This window comes from Pygocentrus nattereri, chromosome 3, assembly GCF_015220715.1.
Source record: "Pygocentrus nattereri isolate fPygNat1 chromosome 3, fPygNat1.pri, whole genome shotgun sequence".
Taxonomy (NCBI): Eukaryota; Metazoa; Chordata; class Actinopteri; order Characiformes; family Serrasalmidae; genus Pygocentrus; species Pygocentrus nattereri.
In genome coordinates, this window is record NC_051213.1 from 49,496,997 (window position 1) to 49,517,944 (window position 20,948).

At 44.3% G+C, this 20,948-nt stretch overlaps 1 protein-coding gene across 1 annotated transcript; it reads left to right on the forward strand.

Annotated features, from left to right (window-relative positions):
* Positions 1 to 1,201: 1,201 nt before the first annotated feature.
* On the forward strand, positions 1,202 to 20,693 carry ahr1a (aryl hydrocarbon receptor 1a). The gene is made up of 11 exons (XM_017682503.2): positions 1,202 to 1,770; positions 3,174 to 3,361; positions 9,057 to 9,148; positions 9,338 to 9,427; positions 10,476 to 10,599; positions 12,166 to 12,296; positions 13,532 to 13,734; positions 13,835 to 13,944; positions 14,687 to 14,828; positions 16,499 to 17,724; positions 20,016 to 20,693. Exons 1-11 carry the CDS (start codon positions 1,715 to 1,717, stop codon positions 20,048 to 20,050), a joined length of 2,397 nt encoding a protein of 798 aa, XP_017537992.2. The 5' UTR covers positions 1,202 to 1,714; the 3' UTR covers positions 20,051 to 20,693.
* The last annotated feature ends 255 nt before the right edge of the window (positions 20,694 to 20,948 follow it).

The window sequence follows — 20,948 nt, forward strand, 5'->3', positions numbered from 1 at the left end:
GCACTGCAGCAACACTGACGTACTGGTGGTGTGTTAGTGTGCGTTGTGCTGGTCTGAGTGGATCAGACACACCAGTGCTGCTATCTCACGATTACGACTTAGCACCTCAAATCAAATCAAATCAGGTTTATTGCCACATCACATTTACACAGGTGGAAAGTGAGTGTAAATCTTAGGGGCGTGGCCCCCTCATAGAATCCAAAAACAAATATATACATAAATATCTAAGAAGGAGCCGAAAGAGTCAAAAGCCACAGGTTGTATTTTTTTGCTGTCACAAGCCTCCGCGATGCGGTGCTGAAGGTGGTGTTTGTTGTGGATTTTCTCAGCATAAACAGTTTATCTGAGATGACCCCAGAGATAAAGGTCGATAGTGAATAATAGTGGTTGGATAGTGTGGTGAGTAACACCTCTGCCTTCTGCGGTTCAGGCACCCTACACTACATCCATAAGAGTCCTTGGGCTAGACTCCTAACACCACCTTGGCCTGCCTGTGTTAAATGGTCAATCTGTACGTCGCTCTGGAGAAGAGCGTCGGCCAAATGCTGCAAAATGTAAATAAAATAATAAAAACCTGTCCTGTGACTTTTGACTCACCCTGTACATATCGCTGTTGTCAGAAGAAAACCTTGTATCTCCAAAAGGGTGACTTTACAGGAGAAGGAAAAAACCTACTTTACTTTTAATGGAAGTCAATGGAACCAGACGTCTTTCCAAGCCATTATGAGCCGTTTCTTTTAGTCCATTCATCATGAACTTTATAGACAATATAAAGAACAACAGGTGCTTTCAAAATATGTAAAAAAACATCAAAAATGGTGATGCAAATGGTTTCTTCAGACAACAGCTATATATATATATATGTATGTATATATGTGTATATCGACTCTGAATATACACATATACACAATATGCACTAGTGTTGCATCTCACCGCTCTGACGTAGATAATATCTCATATTAATAGCTCATAATTACGGCTTGCTTTCCCATGATAATGACTTACTTTTGCCTTGATTGTGTCTTTTTCCTAATTCTGGAAAACCTTCTCATTATTATGACTTACTTAATGGCTGAAACTGCTTCTCCAGCGGCGGAGACGTGGCCCCGTATGACAGGACCGAGGAGGGGAGCGGGACTCCGACGCGCCCGGGGCGGAGGGTGCGGGACTCCATGGGGGGCGTGACTCCGTGAGGGGGCGTGGCCGCGTTGACGCTCAGAGTAAACAGAGTGGAAGTCGGAGTGCAGCTCTGACAGGTCGGGCTGAGCGAGGGGAAGCGCTGGTGGGATCGACCCCGGCGAGACTGGACCGTCCGTAGCGTAGTGACCGCAGGACATTGGGCCAAACAAGTGGTTAATAATTCGCGGGTTTGGTCGGAGCCGTTAGCTGAAGGCTAACAGTTAACTAGGCTACAGAGCGCAGCTCGCGCCTTCGCTGACCGTTAGCTTAGCTCGGCTCGGCTCGGCTCGGGAAAGCTGACCCATCCCGCTGAATTATGGATTTAAATTGGGATAAAGAAGAAAGCTGCGCGCCTCAGATGGGAGCGGACTATCTGGTTAACCATTCCAGGAGATAGCCAGCTCGGTTTGGGGTTATTTTATCCGAGTTTCCCGCATTTTTGTGTCGAGTATCTGCCCGCTAGGTTCGCGCTCTCGGTAGCTTTAAGCTAACGGCGGTTTGTTTTCCACCAACTTTAACTCCGCGCTACGAAGCGATGAGCGCCAGCAGCGTCTATGCGAGCCGCAAGCGGAGGAAACCGTCTAAGAAAAGGTATTTAAACGTCTGTTTTGCTGCCGCAGCCCCTTTACACCGACGCCTCAGGGCTTGGCTAACGTTAGCCTGTCTGCTTTGTGTTATTCGCGGTGTTATAACGATGTAATAAGCTCATAATCACGCTGTCTGGATGTTAGTCTGCTTGGCTTGAGTCTGCTTGAATTTCCCAGTTCCACCTTAAGTGGTGCAGCGGTTTCGTGCCCCGTTTAAGGTGGTACGGGAGAACCGCAGCCTCTTTCCTTGTTAAGGGGAACTCCACCGATCTCTTCAGAATTCTCCGCACAGTTTCAGTGGTTTGGTTGTGAAATGGTTTAGATTTCTGTACAGTTTAATTTTGGGGGGACTATTTTGCCGCACAGCGCCCTGCATGTCTCCCTCCACCATGAATGGAGTTGAAGTTCTCTAAACTCTCATAAAACAGCGTCTCAGTCATCAGGCAGTGAATTCAGAACCAGTTCATGTAGGAACTTTCTGTAGGAGCTTTTAGAGGGACGTCTGGTTCCCATCACCACCACTGTGAGGAGCTTTTAGAGGGACGTCTGGTTCCCATCACCACCACTGAGAGGAGCTTTTAGAGGGGGACGTCTGGTTCCTATCACCACCACTGTGAGCGGCTCTGTTTACATCTCAACCGTTTAATTAGGCAGAAATTCTGAAAAACTGGTCGAGTTCCCCTTCAAGCCAAACCAGCCGTGGCACCAAAAACTCGGACTGGTTTCTTTGCTGTCAGTCAATAACGCGCGATTTCAATCAAACTGACAGCGCCGCCAGCTTTTATAGGCACTTTAGTGAACATTAATATCATAGTTTATTACATATAGACGCACATCTTCACTCAGCCAAACCGAATGGACCTGTTGTTCGCCAAGCAAAGCTGCTAGATGTGCTTTTAGGGCGGCCAGAGGGGAAAAAAGTCCGATTATATCGTCTTTAAAGACTGAAAAATGACTGTGTAGCAGCCAAACATGCCTGTCAGGCTGTTTTGACAGTATACACTATTTGTAATCCTATAGCCATTAGATTATTGACTTTTATAACAATAATAATAATAATAATAATAATAAACATTAGTCAAACAGGTAAATGTAGCAGACTTGCAAACATTTTATGCTTTAGTTTCCATTTATGTGCATTTACTACTAATATTTACTATGTCAGTTGGACAGGTGGGCCACAGCTTACAGAGTATTACGGTATTATGTATATGTAAACAGCGCTGGGCGGCTGTAAGGACTTCTCTGGGTATTTTAACCTGGTTGTAAAGATATAATGGACCTATAATTAGACCAGGATCCTAATTTGATCACAGTAAATACTTCAGATAAGCTGTGTAGGCCAAACATTGGCCTGTATGATCAGATACAGACACTCAGTTCATGTATTTTCTCCCCTCGCTGTAGTGTGAAGCCGCCCTCGGCCGAAGTCGCCAAATCCAACCCCTCCAAGAGGCACCGGGACCGGCTGAATGGAGAACTGGACCGGTTGGCGAGCCTCCTCCCTTTCCATCAGGATGTGATCTCCAAACTGGATAAACTGACCATCCTCAGGCTGAGCGTCGGCTACCTGCGCGCCAAGGGCCACTTCAGCGGTAACGTCCGGCCCTGCTTACCCTTTCTTTTGAAATCAAGCGTATTAAAGGAAAATTTCAATCATTGTTATTTAATATTTTTGCCTAATTATGTAATTCAGGGCGGTTTGGTGTGAAACGCTCTGTTCTAGAGTCAGAGCTGCTCACAGTGGTGGTGATGGGAACCAGACGTCCCCCTCTAAAAGCTCCTCACAGTGGTGGTGATAGGAACCAGACGTCCCCCCTCTAAAAGCTCCTCACAGTGGTGGTGATGGGAACCAGACGTCCCTCTAAAAGCTCCTCACAGTGGTGGTGATGGGAACCAGACGTCCCTCTAAAAGCTCCTCACAGTGGTGGTGATGGGAACCAGACGTCCCTCTAAAAGCTCCTCACAGTGGTGGTGATAGGAACCAGACGTCCCTCTAAAAGCTCCTCACAGAAAGTTCCTACATGAACTGGTTCTGAATTCACTGCCTGATGACTGAGACGCTGTTTTATGAGAGTTTAGAGAACTTCAACTCCATTCATGGTGGAGGGAGACATGCAGGGCGCTGTGCGGCAAAATAGTCCCCAAAGAAAACTCAGTATTCCAGATTTTCCACTGTTTTCCATCATCAGCATTCCATATAAGCTCAGAAGACTCGTGTAGGTTCTCTGGTGGTTCTGGATGGTAAATAAAGTGTCTATATCTGTGTTGTAGTCATGGCGATGCCTGGTTCCCATCACCACCACTGTAAAGACGTCTGAACCACTTCACACCAAACCCTCTGATTCACTCTGTTTACATCTCAAACACTCGTGCAGGAATTTCGAAAAATTGGTGGACTTACCCTTTAATAGTGAGCCTGTCCCCCTTCACTGCAGTAACAGCCTCTACTCTTCTGGGAAGGCTTCACACTAGATGTTGAACATTGCTGTGAGGATTTGATTGACCGTTAGTGAGGTCAGTTACTGATGTTGGACGGTCAGTTCTAGATCAATAATCATCCCAAAGGTGTTGGATGGAGCTCCATCTCTCCAGAGAACACAGTTTCACTGCTCCACAGCTCAAACAGCTCCAGAGTCAACTCGGATGCAAACCTCAGAGACTCAACTCTGACTTGAAACTCAGTGACTCGGGACTCAACTCAGATTCTCACCTCAGAGACTCGACTCAGAATCTCACCTCTGAAACTCGATTTTGACTCAGGCTCTCACCTCAGAGACTCGACTCGGACTCGAACCTCAGAGATTCAAAACTTGACTCTGACTCGAACCTCAGAGACTCGAGACTCAGACCTACAGAATGTAGACGGCCACACAAATCCACCAGCCCCACACGGTGAGAGGCTGATGACGTGTAGCTCAGCCCCTCTTCACAGGCTCATAACTCCGGATGTGAGTCTCGTAGGATCTCGTGATCAGGTGGAATGGAAAGGGCGGCTCTACGGATTCAGGAAGGGTTTGAACTGGGTTTCTGAGCTGGAGCTATATAGAACCTTTTTTGAAAAGGGTTCCATATAGCACCAGAAAAGATTCTTCTATTATGACAAGCTTGACATTGTAACAACAGAAGAACCTGTTTTGGTGCTATATAGAACCCCTATAGCGCATTCTCCATCAATCTGAAGAACCTTTTCATGATGTAAAGAACCATTTAATCATGCAAAATGTTTTTGGGAGTTCGTGGTTCTATATAGAACCACTTTCTTGACTAAATAACCCTTGAAGAACCTCTTTTTAAGAGCTCCCCACTCTGGTTTGGTTTCTCTAGAACAGAACGTTTCAGACCAGACCGCTCTGAATGACTTCATCTTTACCTGTTTAAATATGCAAACTAAGCCGTTTTGAAATCATTTTTAAGTTTTTGTGATGTCACAAACGTACACTTGTGCACTATTAATGTAGAATGTGGAAATTATTATTTTTTAAATTGGTTTTGGTACATAAACACACACAGATGTCCGACGTGGACATTAGGGAATATAGTAAAACGGCAGAAAAATGTAGGGTATGGGCTCTTTAATGTAGCCGGCACCCGACCCATTAACACACGCCTGGATCTGGTCTCGTTCCTCTGGATCGGATCAGGACGTCTAAATCTATATGACCTTAGGCTTGGAGCTGCTTCACCCCGCGGTCTGTAACGAGTGGAATGAGAACCAGGGGCGTCCATTCATGCCTGGGTTTCCTCCGCGGGCCTGAGAACCGCTGACTATTGTTGCTGTGTGCGATTATTATGCCGGGTCCCGAGGGGACGGAGCCGGGGGGCTTGCGTGAGTAACTCTGAGCAGACTCGTTGAACTCTTGACTCCGTAGAGGAGAGTTACGAAACCGTTTGATATTCCATGGCTCTCCAGCGACAAACTTTGACCCGTTCCGGCGAACACGAGTGCCGCTGCCAGGCCTCCATGAGAACCGGCGGAGCTGCTTCAGAGGCGTTGCATGAGAACAGAGCGGGGAAGCTGCTGAGATACCATCTAAATGCCCTGCTAGTGCACATTTCCTCTCCCAGTTCGGCTTGTTTACCCAAGAGTTAAAAGCTCCCGGTGATGGAACGCCGAAAACTGCTCCTTACACATCAATAAAGCGTTCTTACTTTAAACCGTGAAGGGGAAGTCCACCGACTTTTTAAAGTTGTATTGTACTTTTAAGGTCATTACATTATATTTTTTTGCCATTGTCCACTTTATCAGCTCCACTGACCGTATAGTTCCCCTCTGTAGTTCTACAGTTACAGTCTTCAGTGGTCAGGACCCCCATGGACCCTCACAGAGAAGGTACTATGTGGGTGGTGGGTCATTCTCAGCACTGCAGTAACACTGATGTGGTGGTGGTGTGTTAGTGTGTGTTGCGCTGGTGCAAGTGGATCAGACACAGCAGCGCTGCTGGAGTTTTTAAACACTGTGTCCACTCACTGTCCACTCTATTAGACACTCCTACCTTGTCGGTCCACCTTGTAGATGTAAAGCCAGAGACGACAGCTCATCTGCTGCTGCGCAGTTTGTGTTGGTCATCCTCTAGTCCTTCATCAGTGCCCACAGGACGCTGCCCGCTGGATATTTTTGGTTGGTGGACTATTCTCAGTCCAGCAGCACTGCTGTGTCTGATCCACTCAGACCAGCACACCACACGCTATCACACGTCGTCTTCTGTGAGTCTACTGGCTGGTTGTAAAGCAGAAATGAAGTGACCGTAAACACACTCAGCGTCTCCGTCATCAGGCGCTGAGTTCAGAACCGTCTCATGTAGGAACTTTGTGTGAGGAGCTTTTAGAGGGGGGACGTCTGGTTCCCATCACCACCACTGTGAGCGGAGCGGTTTGGTGTGAACGACTTATTAACATCTTATTAACTGAATTATGCAAAGTTTTCTAACGTTGGTGGATTAAATTAAACGATTTTAGTTTAGTTTAGCAGAAAGTTGGGAACATTGATGGAATACCTCTCTCTGAAGTCCCCATGGCAACCCCCTTTATTGTTAAATATGTGAATTAATCCCGTTTTGAGGACATTTTTCTGTGGTGACACAGAAATCCACACACTTGCACTGGGAGTGTAGAATATATAAGCGATGCTTTTGACTTCATTGGTAAATAAACCAGCAAAAAAGTGCCGAGTGGCGTCTTATGAACTGAATTATGCGAAATGTGTCCCCCTGTAAACACCGTCACACACAAAGGTCACAAAACATGTTTTGTTGATTGTCTAAGTTCAAATAGATGAACACGCCGTCTGCGCGCTGCATATCTGAGAGAAGTCAAGCAGGCGATATAAAATGTGCCATATTTTAAGTTCTGGTTCCCCCAATAGAATTCAATTCAGTAAATAATAATAAAATAAATAAATAATGTTTTTGTTTTTTTCCCGCGAGCCAGCGAAGGGTTTGTTTCATGAGGTGAACCTGCGCTGTTTTTGTTTACATTCGGTTGCCAGATTTCCGAGGAGAGCCGTTCCGTTCTGTAATCAAAAGGCTTCCAGACTGCGCTCTGGTGTGGAAGAACGTTCTCTGAGGAGAACCAGAAACTGAGCTGGGTTTATTGTTTTTCTGCTGATTGATTTGAAACCACAGCCCGCCTGAGTCTGAGTGCGTTGGGGGTTCGTGAGGAAACTGAACTTTGATTTCTTTGTGGTTTCATAACCGCACCATGAGTAAACATGGCAGCTATACAAGTGCCTCTTAGCCTCCGTCGCAATACCAGCGACTGTTACCTGAGAAAGTCACGGCATAACATATTTATTTAATTACTCAGAAGTATAAAAGACTAAATATCACATTAAATTTTAACATATTTATTTAATTACCCAGAAGTGTAAAAGACTAAATATCACATTAAATTTTAACATATTTATTTAATTACTCAGAAGTGTAAAAGATTAAATATCACATTAAATTTTAACATATTTATTTAATTACTCAGAAGCGTAAAAGATTAAATATCACGTTAAATTTTAACATATTTAATTAATTACTCAGAAGTGTAAAAGACTAAATATCACGTTAAATTTTAACATATTTTATTTAATTACCCAGAAGTGTAAAAGACTAAATATCACGTTAAATTTTAACATATTTATTTAATTACTCAGAAGCGTAAAAGACTAAATATCACATTAAATTTTAACATATTTATTTAATTACTGAGAAGTGTAAAAGACTAAATATCACATTAAATTTTAACATATTTATTTAATTACTGAGAAGTGTAAAAGACTAAATATCACATTAAATTTGAACATATTTAATTAATTACTCAGAAGCGTAAAAGACTAAATATCACATTAAATTTTAACATATTTATTTAATTACTCAGAAGTGTAAAAGATTAAATATCACATTAAATTTTAACATATTTATTTAATTACTCAGAAGCGTAAAAGATTAAATATCACGTTAAATTTTAACATATTTAATTAATTACTCAGAAGTGTAAAAGACTAAATATCACATTAAATTTTAACATATTTTATTTAATTACCCAGAAGTGTAAAAGACTAAATATCACGTTAAATTTTAACATATTTATTTAATTACTCAGAAGCGTAAAAGACTAAATATCACATTAAATTTTAACATATTTATTTAATTACTGAGAAGTGTAAAAGACTAAATATCACATTAAATTTGAACATATTTATTTAATTACTCAGAAGTGTAAAAGACTAAATATCACATTAAATTTTAACATATTTATTTAATTACTCAGAAGTGTAAAAGACTAAATATCACATTAAATTTTAACATATTTATTTAATTACTCAGAAGTGTAAAAGACTAAATATCACATTAAATTTGAACATATTTAATTAATTACTCAGAAGCGTAAAAGACTAAATATCACGTTAAATTTGAACATATTTAATTAATTACTCAGAAGCGTAAAAGACTAAATATCACGTTAAATTTAAAATATTTCAGTTTTTTTAATAATCTTTAAAACATGCTTAATTTAGTTACACAGAAGCCTCAGTGGCTCAATATCCCGTATAATTCACCACGTCAGTGTCACTGCAGCGCTGAGAATGACCCACCACCCAAACAGTACCTGCTCTGTGAGGGTCCATGGGGGTCCTGACCACTGAAGAACAGGGTAACAGTTGGACTACAGTCATAATAACGTGTAATGATGTTGCTCGTATCTAAATGAATGTATCTGAATGGCACTCCATGCTAACAGGTTGTTGTGCTTGTCTCTGATGTAGAAACTTTCATTTTGACTCTGTTTTGTTCTCTTTAGCCGCCCTAAACCCCCAAAAATCCAGCCAACCAGCAAACAGCAGTACTAAAGCGCAGATTCTGGAGTTGTCGGAGGGGGAACTGCTGTTACAGGTGAGCTGTTTGTATCTGTGCGGTGTCTAATTCTGGTTTGAGCCCCACTAGTAAAGAAAAGACAAGCATAATAACTGCATGCATGGAAAAACGTATATGCTGTCATTATTCCTGTTTTAGATGCAGTGCTAACGTCAGAAACCAGTTAACAGAGCTCTATGAGCTTCATGGCCTCCGTTCTTCTTGTAGGTCTTACATGGGTTTGTGTTGGTGGTCACTGCTGGTGGTACGGTCTTCTACGTCTCCACGTCTGTTAAGGACTATCTGGGGTTCCATCAGGTTGGTCTCCAAAACGCTTTCAAAGCTCAGAACCGTCACTGAAGCCTGACCGATACACCTGTTAGCTGGTAATATTGGCAGATGTAACTACACGACAGCACAAGAGCAGTAAGCCGCGAGAGGCTGTGCGCCGCTGGGATTTTACCACAGGGAAGGGTGTTGTTAGGCACGACGCCAAGCACCGTAAATCTCCCTTCCCTGCGATAAAATCACTGTAACGTTTGGCCTCGAGTGGCTTCTTGAATGAGGAGAACGGTCAGCCATCGCTGTGCACTGCGGTCATTTTATACGACAGCCCAGCACTGTTTAATACACAAACCTTCACTTCATTATTACTTTTTGGTCACTATGGACTACACTGTGGTCACAGATGGACTACAGTCTGTAACTGTAGAACTACAGAGTGCAGCTATACGGTCAGTGGAGCTGATAAAGTGGACAATAAACGTAGAAACGAGAACATAATGTTATGGCTGATCGTGTATTTTACATTAACACAGTTACTTTTGCCACTATTTGGGTTAATAATTTATATATTTATATGCACTTAGTGCAGTACTTGCATCAGTGTGCGGTCAGTACTGTGCAGAACTGCCGGGCTCTAAGAATAAACTCAGCAGTTATGAACCGCCGATGCCCTTATTTACTGTACAGAGATTTTGACCCCTATCTAGATTAGGCCTAATTTATTGTGTGTGAAATTGCAGACGTTTCCTACAAACAAGATTGCAGCGCTATTTCCTCACTGCAATCGGAAGTAGGGTTGTAAACAGATGTTTACAGATGTCACAGACTTTTTTTTTTTAACGATTTAGGTTTTCAGAAAATAAATTTGATCAGATTTATAGGTAAATAAATATTACGTTCAGAATTTTGCGTAAGAATGAACGCTTTTCTTAAGTTTTCTCGAAATTGAGAATGGAGTTTTTTACGTAAACTCAGTATGTAAAGTTTACAGCATGTGAAAGCTTAATAAAGCACCCGGCTGGAGTTAATGTTATAAATACAGCTGTTCTCAGTGCAGTTTGTGTGTGTTTGCCTTTTGCAGTCTGATATTGTCCATCAGAGTGTGTATGAGCTCATTCACACGGATGACCGCGCCGAGTTTCGCCGACAGCTCCACTGGGCTCTCAAACCCTCAGAGTCCACGGACACCACTCAGCTAGTGAGAGGTAAAAGCCATTCTAATATAATAAATAAGAATTTAACAATACACCATGTATCATTCAGTCCAAGCCTTTGTGGTAATGTGCTCTGTTAAATACAGGCGGTATTGCATGAAGCATAATAAAGCAATGAGCTACAAGAGGGCGTGCATTACTGCGATTTTACCACGGGGAAGCGTGTTGTTAGGCATGATGAGGAGTAAAACCCCCTTCCCTGTGATAAAATCACAGTAACGTATAGCCTTGAGTGGCTTAAAGATGGCCTAGGCTATAAGAAGATTGCTAACAGCCTGAAACTAAGCCATTGCACGGTGGCCAAGGTCATACAGCGGTTTTCCAAGAGGTTCCACTCGGAACAGGCGTCGCCAGGGTCTACCTAAGAAATTGAGTCCACGTGTTCAGCGTCATATCCAGAGGTTGGCTTCAAGAAATAGATGCATGAGTGCTGCCAGCATTGCTGCAGAGGTTGAAGAAGTGGGAGCCTGTCAGTCCTCAGACTGTACGCCGCACAATGCATCGAGTCGGTCTGCATGGCCGTCGTCCCAGGAAGCGTCTTCTGGAGCTGATCCACAAGAAAGCCCGGAAATAATTTTGCTGACGACAAGCAGTCCAAGAATATGGGTTACTGGAACCAGGTCCTGTGGTCTGACGAGACCAAGATAAACTTGTTTGGCTCAGATGGTGTCCAGCATGTGTGGTGGCGCCCTGGTGAGGAGCAACAAGACAACTGTCCCTTGCCTACTGTCTAGCATGGTGGTGGTAGCATCATGGTGTGGGGCTGCATGAGTGCTGCCGGCACTGGGGAGCTGCAGTTCTTTGAGGAAAACATGAATTCCAACATGTACTGTGACATTCGGAAGCAGAACATGATCCCCTCCCTTCGGAAAATCCCCTGCATGGCAGTTTTCCAACATAACAACCCTTAACACACCTCCAAGATGACAACTGCTTTGCTGAAGGTGAAGGTGATGGACTGGCCAAGTACGTCTCCAGACCTAAACTCAATTGAGCATCTGTGGGTCATCTTAAAGCGGAAGGAGGAGGAACGCAAGGTGTCTTAACATCCACCAGCTCCGTGACGTCATCATGGAGAAGTGGAAGAGGATTCCAGTAGCAACCTGTGCAGCTCTGGTGAATTCCAGGCCCAAGAGGGTTCAAGCAGTGCTAGATAATAATGGTGGTCACACTAAATATCGACACTTTGAGCCCAATCTGGACACGTCCACTGTGAGGTGGACTCACTTGTGCTGCCAGCTGTTTAGACATGAATGCCTGTGTGTTGTTCTGTTCAGCGGACAGTAAATCTGCACTGCTGTCGTCCCATCAAAAGACAGAAACGTGAGGGGTGCGCTCACTTTGTGAGTATATATAATCGTGTTTTGGGAAAATGAATGGTCAAAGATATGTCCATCAGTCACTGTTGGTTGTTATTATACCTGGCAGCCACATTCATATAGCAAGCATGCCAAAAGATGCCTCACATGTTGAATTACTTATATATTCCTACTTGTAGCCAGTTCCCAAAAAGACCCCCTTCAATCGATGCATTCTGTGGTGCACTGTTTTCTGCAGGGACCCAAGATTCACGCTTACCCCTCACGTATTACAACCCTGAGCAGTTACCGCCAGAGAACTCGGCTTTCCTGGAGCGAAATTTCATCTGCAGGTTAAGATGTCTCCTGGACAACTCGTCCGGCTTTCTGGTAAGATGGGGAAAGACAAATTGTTTAAATACACCACCGATCAGCTGGCCATGCACACACGTACATACACGTTATGCCTGATCGGTGTGTGTGTGTGTGTGTGTGTGTATTTTTATATATATATATATATATATATATATACACCTGTCACTTGTCATGTATAGGCGGAGCCTAATCTTGGCTTCAGTCCTGCTATAAAACTGCATCAGCCCAGTGTCTTACGGGCTGACTGGGTACGGCTGGTCCCCTGTTTAAGTTACAGTTTGGATTGTTCTGTGTATAAATACACACACACTGATCAGGCAGAACATCATGACCACCTCCCTGTTTCACTGTCCACTTTATCAGCTCCACTGACCGTTTAGTTCCCCTCTGTAGTTCTACAGTTACAGACTGTAGTCCATCTGTTTCTCTGATACTCTGTTAGCCTGTTCTTCAGTGGTCAGGACCCCCATGGACCCTCACAGAGCAGGTACTATTTGGGTGGTGGGTCATTCTCAGCACTGCAGTAACACTGACGCGGTGGTGGTGTGTTAGGGTCTGTTGCGCTGGTCTGAGTGGATCAGACACAGCAGTGCTGCTGGAGTTTTAAACACCTCAGTGTCGCTGCTGGACTGAGAACCAAAAATATCGAGCCGACAGCGTCCTGTGGGCAGCGTCCTGTGGGCAGCGTCCTGTGGGCAGCGTCCCGGGGGGCGGCATCCTGTGGGCGGCGTCCTGAGGGCCACGTCCTGCGACCACTGATGAAGGACTAGAGGATGACCAACAGGTCTGCTATCGTCTCTGACTTTACATCTACAAGGTGGACCGACAAGGTAGGAGTGTCTAATAAGAGTGGACAGTGAGTGGACACAGTGTTTAAAACCTCCAGCCGCACTGCTGTGTCTGATCCACTCGTACCAGCACAACACCAGCTATCACACCACCACTACATCAGTGTCACTGCAGTGTTGAGAATGACCCACCACCCAAATAGTACCTGCTCTGTGAGGGTCCATGGGGCTCCTGACCACTGAAGAACAGGGTAACAGAGTATCAGAGAAACAGCTGGACTACAGTCTGTAACTGTAGAACTACAGAGGGGAACTAAACGGTCAGTGGAGCTGATACAGTGGACAATGAGCGTAGAAACAGGGAGGTGGTCATGATGTTATTCCTGACCCGTGTATATATATTTATAAATATGCATTTCTGGCTGATGTGGCTGACACTGTCACGGTCGGCGTCCTCTGCAGGCCATGAACTTTCAGGGCCGTTTGAAATTCCTGCATGGACAGAACGGACAGACGGCGGACGGAAAACGACTTCCTTCTCAGCTGGCCCTGTTCGCTCTGGCCTGTCCACTCCAGCCACCTTCCATTCTGGAGATCCGTGCCAAGAACTACTTCTTCAAGACCAAACACAAGCTGGACTTCACACCCATCGCGTGCGACGCCATGTGAGTGGGAACGCGACCGTTCGACCGGTCTTAATGACGGCCTTTCCTGGCTGGTTTATTAGACGAACTGGCGGCTCAGTACGTTTCTCTTTTCCTGCAGAGGGAAGATTGTGCTGGGCTACACAGAGGAGGAGCTGTGCTACCGCGGCTCAGGCTACCAGTTCATTCACGCGGCCGACATGCTGTACTGCGCCGAGAACCACGTTCGCAGTGAGCTTTCCGAAAAGACGTCTGAAAGACTGAAGTCTGACACCCTCTCACGTCTGAAGACAGTGCCGCTGTGTTTTTAGCCACAGACTGTGATTTTGCAAAGGCTAGGAATCTTGCAGGGCCACTATTTGCCCGACTGCAGCTAGTTTACACTTAATTTAACACTTTTCTTTCCACTCTGTTGCGGTACAGATGGGCAGCACTGCTGTGTCTGATCCGCTCGTACCAGCACAACACACACTAACACACCATCAGTGTTACTGCAGTGCTGAGAATGACCCACCACCCAAACAGTACCTGCTCTGTGAGGGTCCATGGGGGTCCTGACCACTGAAGAACAGGGTAACAGAGTATCAGAGAAACAGATGGACTACAGTCTGTAACTGTAGAACTACAGAGTGGACCTAGGGTCAAATTTATAGAGCCATCGTGATTAATCCAAAAATATGGTTAATCACGTTAATTATCTGCTTTATTTATTCGTGTTTGACATACTGGGGGAAAAAACTGAAATATAAGATTGTGAACTTTCGACACAGGTCACATTTTATGTTAAACTAGTCAAATAAACCGTAGTAGTGCAGTAAAATATCTCGTTGGACGATGTGTTCACGTATTTTTGACTAGGGTGCCCAAACGTTTACATACAACTGCTTGGAAGAAGGCGTTCAAATGTATAATGTGTGATTTGTAACATCAAACACATTTGAATTAATATTGACTCCTTTTTTATCCTCTGCAGTGATGAAGACCGGTGAGAGTGGGCTGACCGTATTTAGGCTGCTTACCAAAGTCAGCGGCTGGGTTTGGGTCCAGGCTAACGCCAGAATCATCTTCAAAGCCGGACGCCCGGAATTCATCATCGCCTCCCAGAGAGTGCTCACGTAGGTTTCCGTTCGTCTCCGGATTTCAGCGTAAAACTCTTTCAGCCTCAGAGCGCTACTCGGGGTGTGACTACTTTGGGGTGCAGTCATGTATTTCTCACCAGAACCCCAGAACCCCAGAACGTGTTGTGAAGGGGGGCTTAGGAGGGCTTAGTTTTGGGCTGAAAGAGAAAAATGGCTGGAATTTTGTCATATCATATCATATCATACTTAAGCTGTATGAGTGATAAAGAAAATTATTCAAATGGTCTCGTGAACAGCTCACTCGGATTTCTAAGATCAGAGTGAGGTCCAGAAATCCGATTAAGAAAAGCGCGGCTGGATTTGAGCTCGGTAATCAGATCTCTAAGATTAGAAATGAGCAGATCAGAGGGACAGTGGAGGTGGAGCAGTTTGGAGATAAAGCCAGAGAGGCCAGGTTGAGATGGTTTGGACATGTGTTGAGGAGGAATAGTGGATATATTGGGCAAAGAATGTTGGAGATGGAGCTGCCGGGTAGAAGGAGAAGAGGTAGACCTCAGAGAAGGTTTATGGATGTAGTGAAGGTGGACATGGAGATGGTTGGTGTGAAAGTAGAGGAGGCAGTGGATAGGGCAAGATGGAGGCAGATGATCCGCTGTGGCGACCCCTAAAGGGAGCAGCCGAAAGAAGAAGAAGAAGAAGAAGCAGAAGAATCAGATCTCTCAGGGTTGTGAGCTCTTACTCTGATTTCTTTCTGATTTCTCAGTCTGAGCATGTGTGGAAACAGACGGCGGTACCGGAAATAAGCGAACAGCGTCGCCACGAGACGCCGAAACCGAACACGAAATAAAGGATTTGTATTTTCAGGGAAAGCGGCGCGATGTTTTAAAAAAAAAGCCACGGTGTGAAGTTTGAGTTGATGCCACGTCTTCCGTGAGTTTATTGGCTGGTTGTAAAGCAGAAATCTGATCACTGTCTGACTCATAGAGACCCGGAGTTAGTCCAAACGTGCAGATCGGATTCCTGACCAAATCTGATTTTCCGCAGTTATCAGATAAACACACTCAGCGTTCCTCTCACTCTTCTCCGCCGGTCAGCACAGACACGGTCAAAGAGTTTTGTCTTTTTTTATCGATTTTATCAATAATAAAATTGTCTTCGTGATTTAATCATTCGTTTTTTCTTCAGTTTGTTTATTGAAAACATAAGTAACTGACACATTTATTCAAATTAAAGCTTTTTGACCAGGTGCTAATTTTACTATGCAGATATTTTACGAAATAGTTGGAGTTCCCGTTTAATCTGCGGTCATATTTTTGGCACAGTTATGGTTTTTATTTTGTCTTTATTTTGTATTTTTCTCCACGTCTGTGTTGTATTTATGAAAATGACCAAGTTGCTGCTCATCAAATAAGCTAGTAGCTACTCAGCTAAGCATTGTTGTACTAGTGCAGTAAACTGTACTATTATACTTAGTATACTGTACTTCCTCGTGTCTCGTCTTTATATGGTATATTTGATCTGTACTTATTATATATTTAATTCCAAGTTTATGTCTACCTGACCATCTACCGCTGATAGACGTTGGCTAGTATCTAACCTTAGGTAGCGTTTTATTTATTTATTCATTTGTTTTTTTTGCTTTTGTGATTCATTTTGTTGTGCACGATAAACTAAATGCAATAAACTGAACTGTTATGCTCCTGCAGAGAGGAAGAAGGAGAAGAGAACCTGAAGAAGCGTAGCCTTATGCTCCCCTTCAGTTTCACCACAGGAGAAGCTGTGCTGTATGACTTCAGCCTCCCCAAGTCCTTCAGCGGTTTCTCGGGCTCTGACTCCAGCGGCCCGGTAGACAGTCCTCAGCCCAGACCCGCTGGCGAACTGGATCCCAACTCTCTCCTGGGCTCCATGCTGAAGCAAGACAAGTCTATCTATGTGTGCGCTGCAGGCCTGAATGAGGCGCAGGGATGCTCTCAGGAGCCTGACGAGGAGGAGTTTGGCGGGATCTTCTCCAGCAACTTGCAGGAGAGTGTTCTTTCGCTTGCGGAGAGCTCTCTCTTTAAACAAGACCTTGCCTTCAGCTGTGGAGGTGAGGAGAGCAGCCAGGAGCTGCTCAGCTTCATGGGCAGTTTGGGGATCAGCCCTGACGACCTGCAGGACGAGCTGTTCCTTAACGGCGAGTTCAATGGCGGTTGTGTGCTCGAAGACCTTACGGATGAAGTTCTGTCCTACGTGCAGGAGTCCCTGAGGAACAACGCAGACGTTCAGGCAAGTCTGGAGGAGAATCATCTCCTCGGTAGTGTTCCACAGACACAAGATCCGTCTTTGTTCCCTTCCCAGGGTCTTTCCCAAGAGCCTTTTGCCCTCAGTCCAGCCAGTTACGCGCCACAGTTTCAGCAGCAGCCTTTCATCAGACCTTCAGAACCAAAGATATATATGCAGTCTTATTTAAAGCCACAGCCTATGCAAGAGCACCAGCAGAGTCCTCAGGGGTATCTTTATGAGCCATGTGCAGAACTGTTCCAGGGGCAGAAGCTCCAGCCTCCTGCCCTGCAGCCTGAACTTTCCCTGAATCCACAACAGCACGTACCTTATCCGGTGAACCACAGCTGTGTACAGAACCCTGAGCCAATGTTTCATAGCCTGAAGCACATCCAGGGGAACAGCAGTGGCTTGGTTTCTGCTCCAAACAGTGGACCTAGTGGCTCGCAATTACCGCCCGGGCGATTTTATTGGGAAACATCCCCTCTGGGCTTGGAGCCGTGTAGAAACCAGCTGACCGCTCACTGCAGCCAGGAGTTTCCCTGCTCATACATTTCCACAGGGGACTCAAGAGTGGATGAATTCAGCGCTCAGGATTTGGAGGACCTGCTAAACAGCCTAGATGGAGTGGGCCAGCAGAAGCATGGACAGTCTGGAGAGGTCCAGAGAGAAGGTAATCCTCTATAGGCACGGCTTAGCCTTGGCCATAGTCTGCTGCAACTGACGTTTATGGGCCAGGTTAGATACTAACACAACTAATGGTAACTAATATATCGCTGCTGTTGGAGCAAAACCTTGTATATCCAAAAAGGCTTTTACAGGCCAAGGAATTTTTAACGGAAGTGTCAATGGATAAATCATTTTTAATTCACTTCTGTTGGTCTATTTGTCATGAAATGTTACATTATAAAGGGCAAATTTTAAATTATGTAAAATAATGAACAACGAGTTAAATTCCATTGTTCTATTTTCCAATATTTGCTTTTTTGTTTGTTTTAACTGTGTGTACAAAAGCATTAACATCAACCGAGAAATGGCATCATTTTTATTGAAAGTGCTGTAGTAACACTAACAGCACAAGAAGTTCACGTCGTAAGAGAAATTTATGATTGATAAATGAGTAGATTAGTTTATAACTTGCATAAATAATGTATACCATGCTGTAATTAAAAAAACATTGTTTTTATACATACCTATATATGTTTCACTTTGTATGTGCATATTTTAAATAAAATCATTTTAGATGTTTAAGCAAAAAGGTTTTTCGTTGGGAGTGACCAGGATGGACAAGATTAGAAATGAGCAGATCAGAGGGACGGTGAAGGTGGAGCAGTTTGGAGATAAAGCCAGAGAGGCCAGGTTGAGATGGTTTGGACATGTGTTGAGGAGGAATAGTGGAGATATTGGGCAAAGAATGTTGGAGATGGAGCTGCCGGGTAGAAGGAGAAGAGGTAGACCTCAGAGAAGGTTTATGGATGTAGTGAAGGTGGACATGGAGATGGTTGGTGTGAAAGTAGAGGAGGCAGTGGATAGGACAAGATGGAGGCAGATGATCCGCTGTGGCGACACCTAAAGGGAGCAGCCGAAAGAAGAAGAAGAAGAAGAAGAAGCAAAAAGGTTTTTAGGTTAACAATGGCTTATTATTGTGACCCTTTTTCATCAACCAAAGTAAATCTGAAATATCTTTGTTGCGAAAAGTAGTTAAAGCAAAACTAGACAATATATAGATAAACCTGACAGAGTTGCTTGCAGGCCTCGTAATCATGGTGCTAAAGGTTTCAGATGTTGGCCTCCAGCTTTTTGTTCAGATGCTCTGTTCCACCTTAAATGGAGACAGCAGTTCCATTCTGGCAGCGGTATGAGCTCCTGAATGTGACTGCAGCGTCATTTAAGGTGGAATGGAAATTTTGAATGGAAAGCCAACTTCAACTTTGTTGAATTTCTCAAGTCATTCGTCTCAATCCTCCGTCTTATCTGGAGGATTAGAGTCAATGATGCTTCAGTACCAGCTGCTCTGTGGCAGTATAAGAAGAAGAGGAGCAGCCGCTCTGGTGTCCCTGTTGAGCTAAGACTGACCCTTTAGTCGTCCTTTATGTGAGCTACTTCCAACAACACGATGTTGAATGATGATGATGAAACCCTTCATTTAACTATTACAAAGTCCTGCTTCGAATCTCTGTGAGATCAGATCATGGTGCACTTTATGATTCTGGAAAACAACTGTTGATATTTTAACAGATAAACAAATACACACCTGCCCTTAAGGTGCTCCTTAAGAAGTGGCCATTAAACCCTTTGCAAACGTGGTACAGACAAATACTATGATATAACGTTAGAGCGAAGGAATGTAGCTAACGTTAGCTCGGCTGTGGGTTAGTAAACTACAGTTTCTGCCGTGAAGCTAATCATAAACATTCACAAACAAGACAAAACAATACTGACCGATTGATTCTGTGAAACAGCAAAAATAAGTTAATGTTGCCCACCTGTACAGCTTGAGCGACCTCCTCATCCGTTTTCAGGCGTTTCAGCTTCGTTTTTACAGCATCTAAGACTACATTCAGGCGCCTCGGCTTCTTGATCAAATTGACCCGTTCCACCTTAAAAAGTGAGGCAGTCAAGACTGCTTTCAGGCGCCTCGGCTTCTTGATCAAATTGACCCGTTCCACCTTAAAAAGTGAGGTAGGCAAGACTGCTTTCAGGCGCCTCGGCTTCTGGATCAAATTTTCCCGTTCCACGTTAAAAAGTGAGGCAGTTAAGACTGCTTTCAGACACACCTCAGCTTCTTGTTCCAAATATTCCGGTTCCACCTTAAAAAGTGCAGCAGTACATAAAACCAGCTGTTCGCTGCTATATTAATGTTTAGAATGTCACACATAGAACCTTTAACTGGACCTAATCCTGAATGGTGAGGAAATACTTGACGTCAGCTGCTAACAAGGTCCCTCCCAACTCTGATTTCAGAATGGTGTCCGTGGAAACCTGCAGGAGAACTGTGAAGAGGCGGAGAACGGTGGGCTAAGAACAGCCGTGCGCTGACCGGTCCCTGGGAGGAAACGTGACCATCCAGCTGCACACTGGAGAGAGCTGAGCGCGTGGAGCCTGCAGCCGGTCAGCGGTCACACCTCGAGACAGCCACTGTGGCGTTTGGGTCCGGAGCATGATCAGGAATGTCGGAAGAAATCCTAAGAAAATCTGGGCACTTATTGGGTTTATTTTCAGTAAATGAGTGTATACGCGAAGGAATTTAATAGAGCGCCATCTAGAGTGTTGGCAAAGTATCAGCCTTTCGCTGTACGACGCACAAGGATCTTGATTTTTCTCATTAATGTGAATTCACTTAAGGTGAGATGGAGGGCCTGAATAGAGGAGAGGAGAACCGGAAGAGTGATCCAGTGGAACAGAGAACAGAGACACTGAACAGTAAGCTGGAGCGAATGTGAACGATTATGTGAAATATTATCCTGATAATCGGATTAGCTGCTGTCGTTCGACTCAGTCGTGCCCCAGTTACATCCACTCTCCAAAAAAACCATGTATACACACTTAAAAACGATGGTTCCTCGAGGGTTCTTTAGTAAAGAAAGTGGTTCTGTATAGGACCATGAACACTTGCGTGTTTAAAGGTTTCTTTGCATTGTGAAAGGGTTCTTCAGATTGGTGAGGAATGTTCTGTAGACCGGTCTATATAGAACCTTTTTTGAAAATGCAGCACCCAGAAGGTTCTTCTGTTATTATGGTGTCAAGCTTGTAACAGTAGAAGAACCCTTTAGGGTGCTATATAGAACCATTTTCAAAGAGGTTCTGTGTAGAGCTGTCTGTAGCACATTCATGCACATTTTCCATCCATCCAAAGAACTCTTTCCCGATGCAAAGAACCCTTTAGGGTTCTTTGAA

Bases quoted from the DNA above. Each gene is read 5' to 3' on its own strand.
- ahr1a (XM_017682503.2), top strand. From the start codon at position 1,715: ATGAGCGCCAGCAGCGTCTATGCGAGCCGCAAGCGGAGGAAACCGTCT. The intron at 9,149-9,337 runs GTGAGCTGTTTG...TTCTTCTTGTAG, and splicing joins AGGGGGAACTGCTGTTACAG to GTCTTACATGGGTTTGTGTT. The intron at 13,945-14,686 runs GTGAGCTTTCCG...TATCCTCTGCAG, and splicing joins CGCCGAGAACCACGTTCGCA to TGATGAAGACCGGTGAGAGT.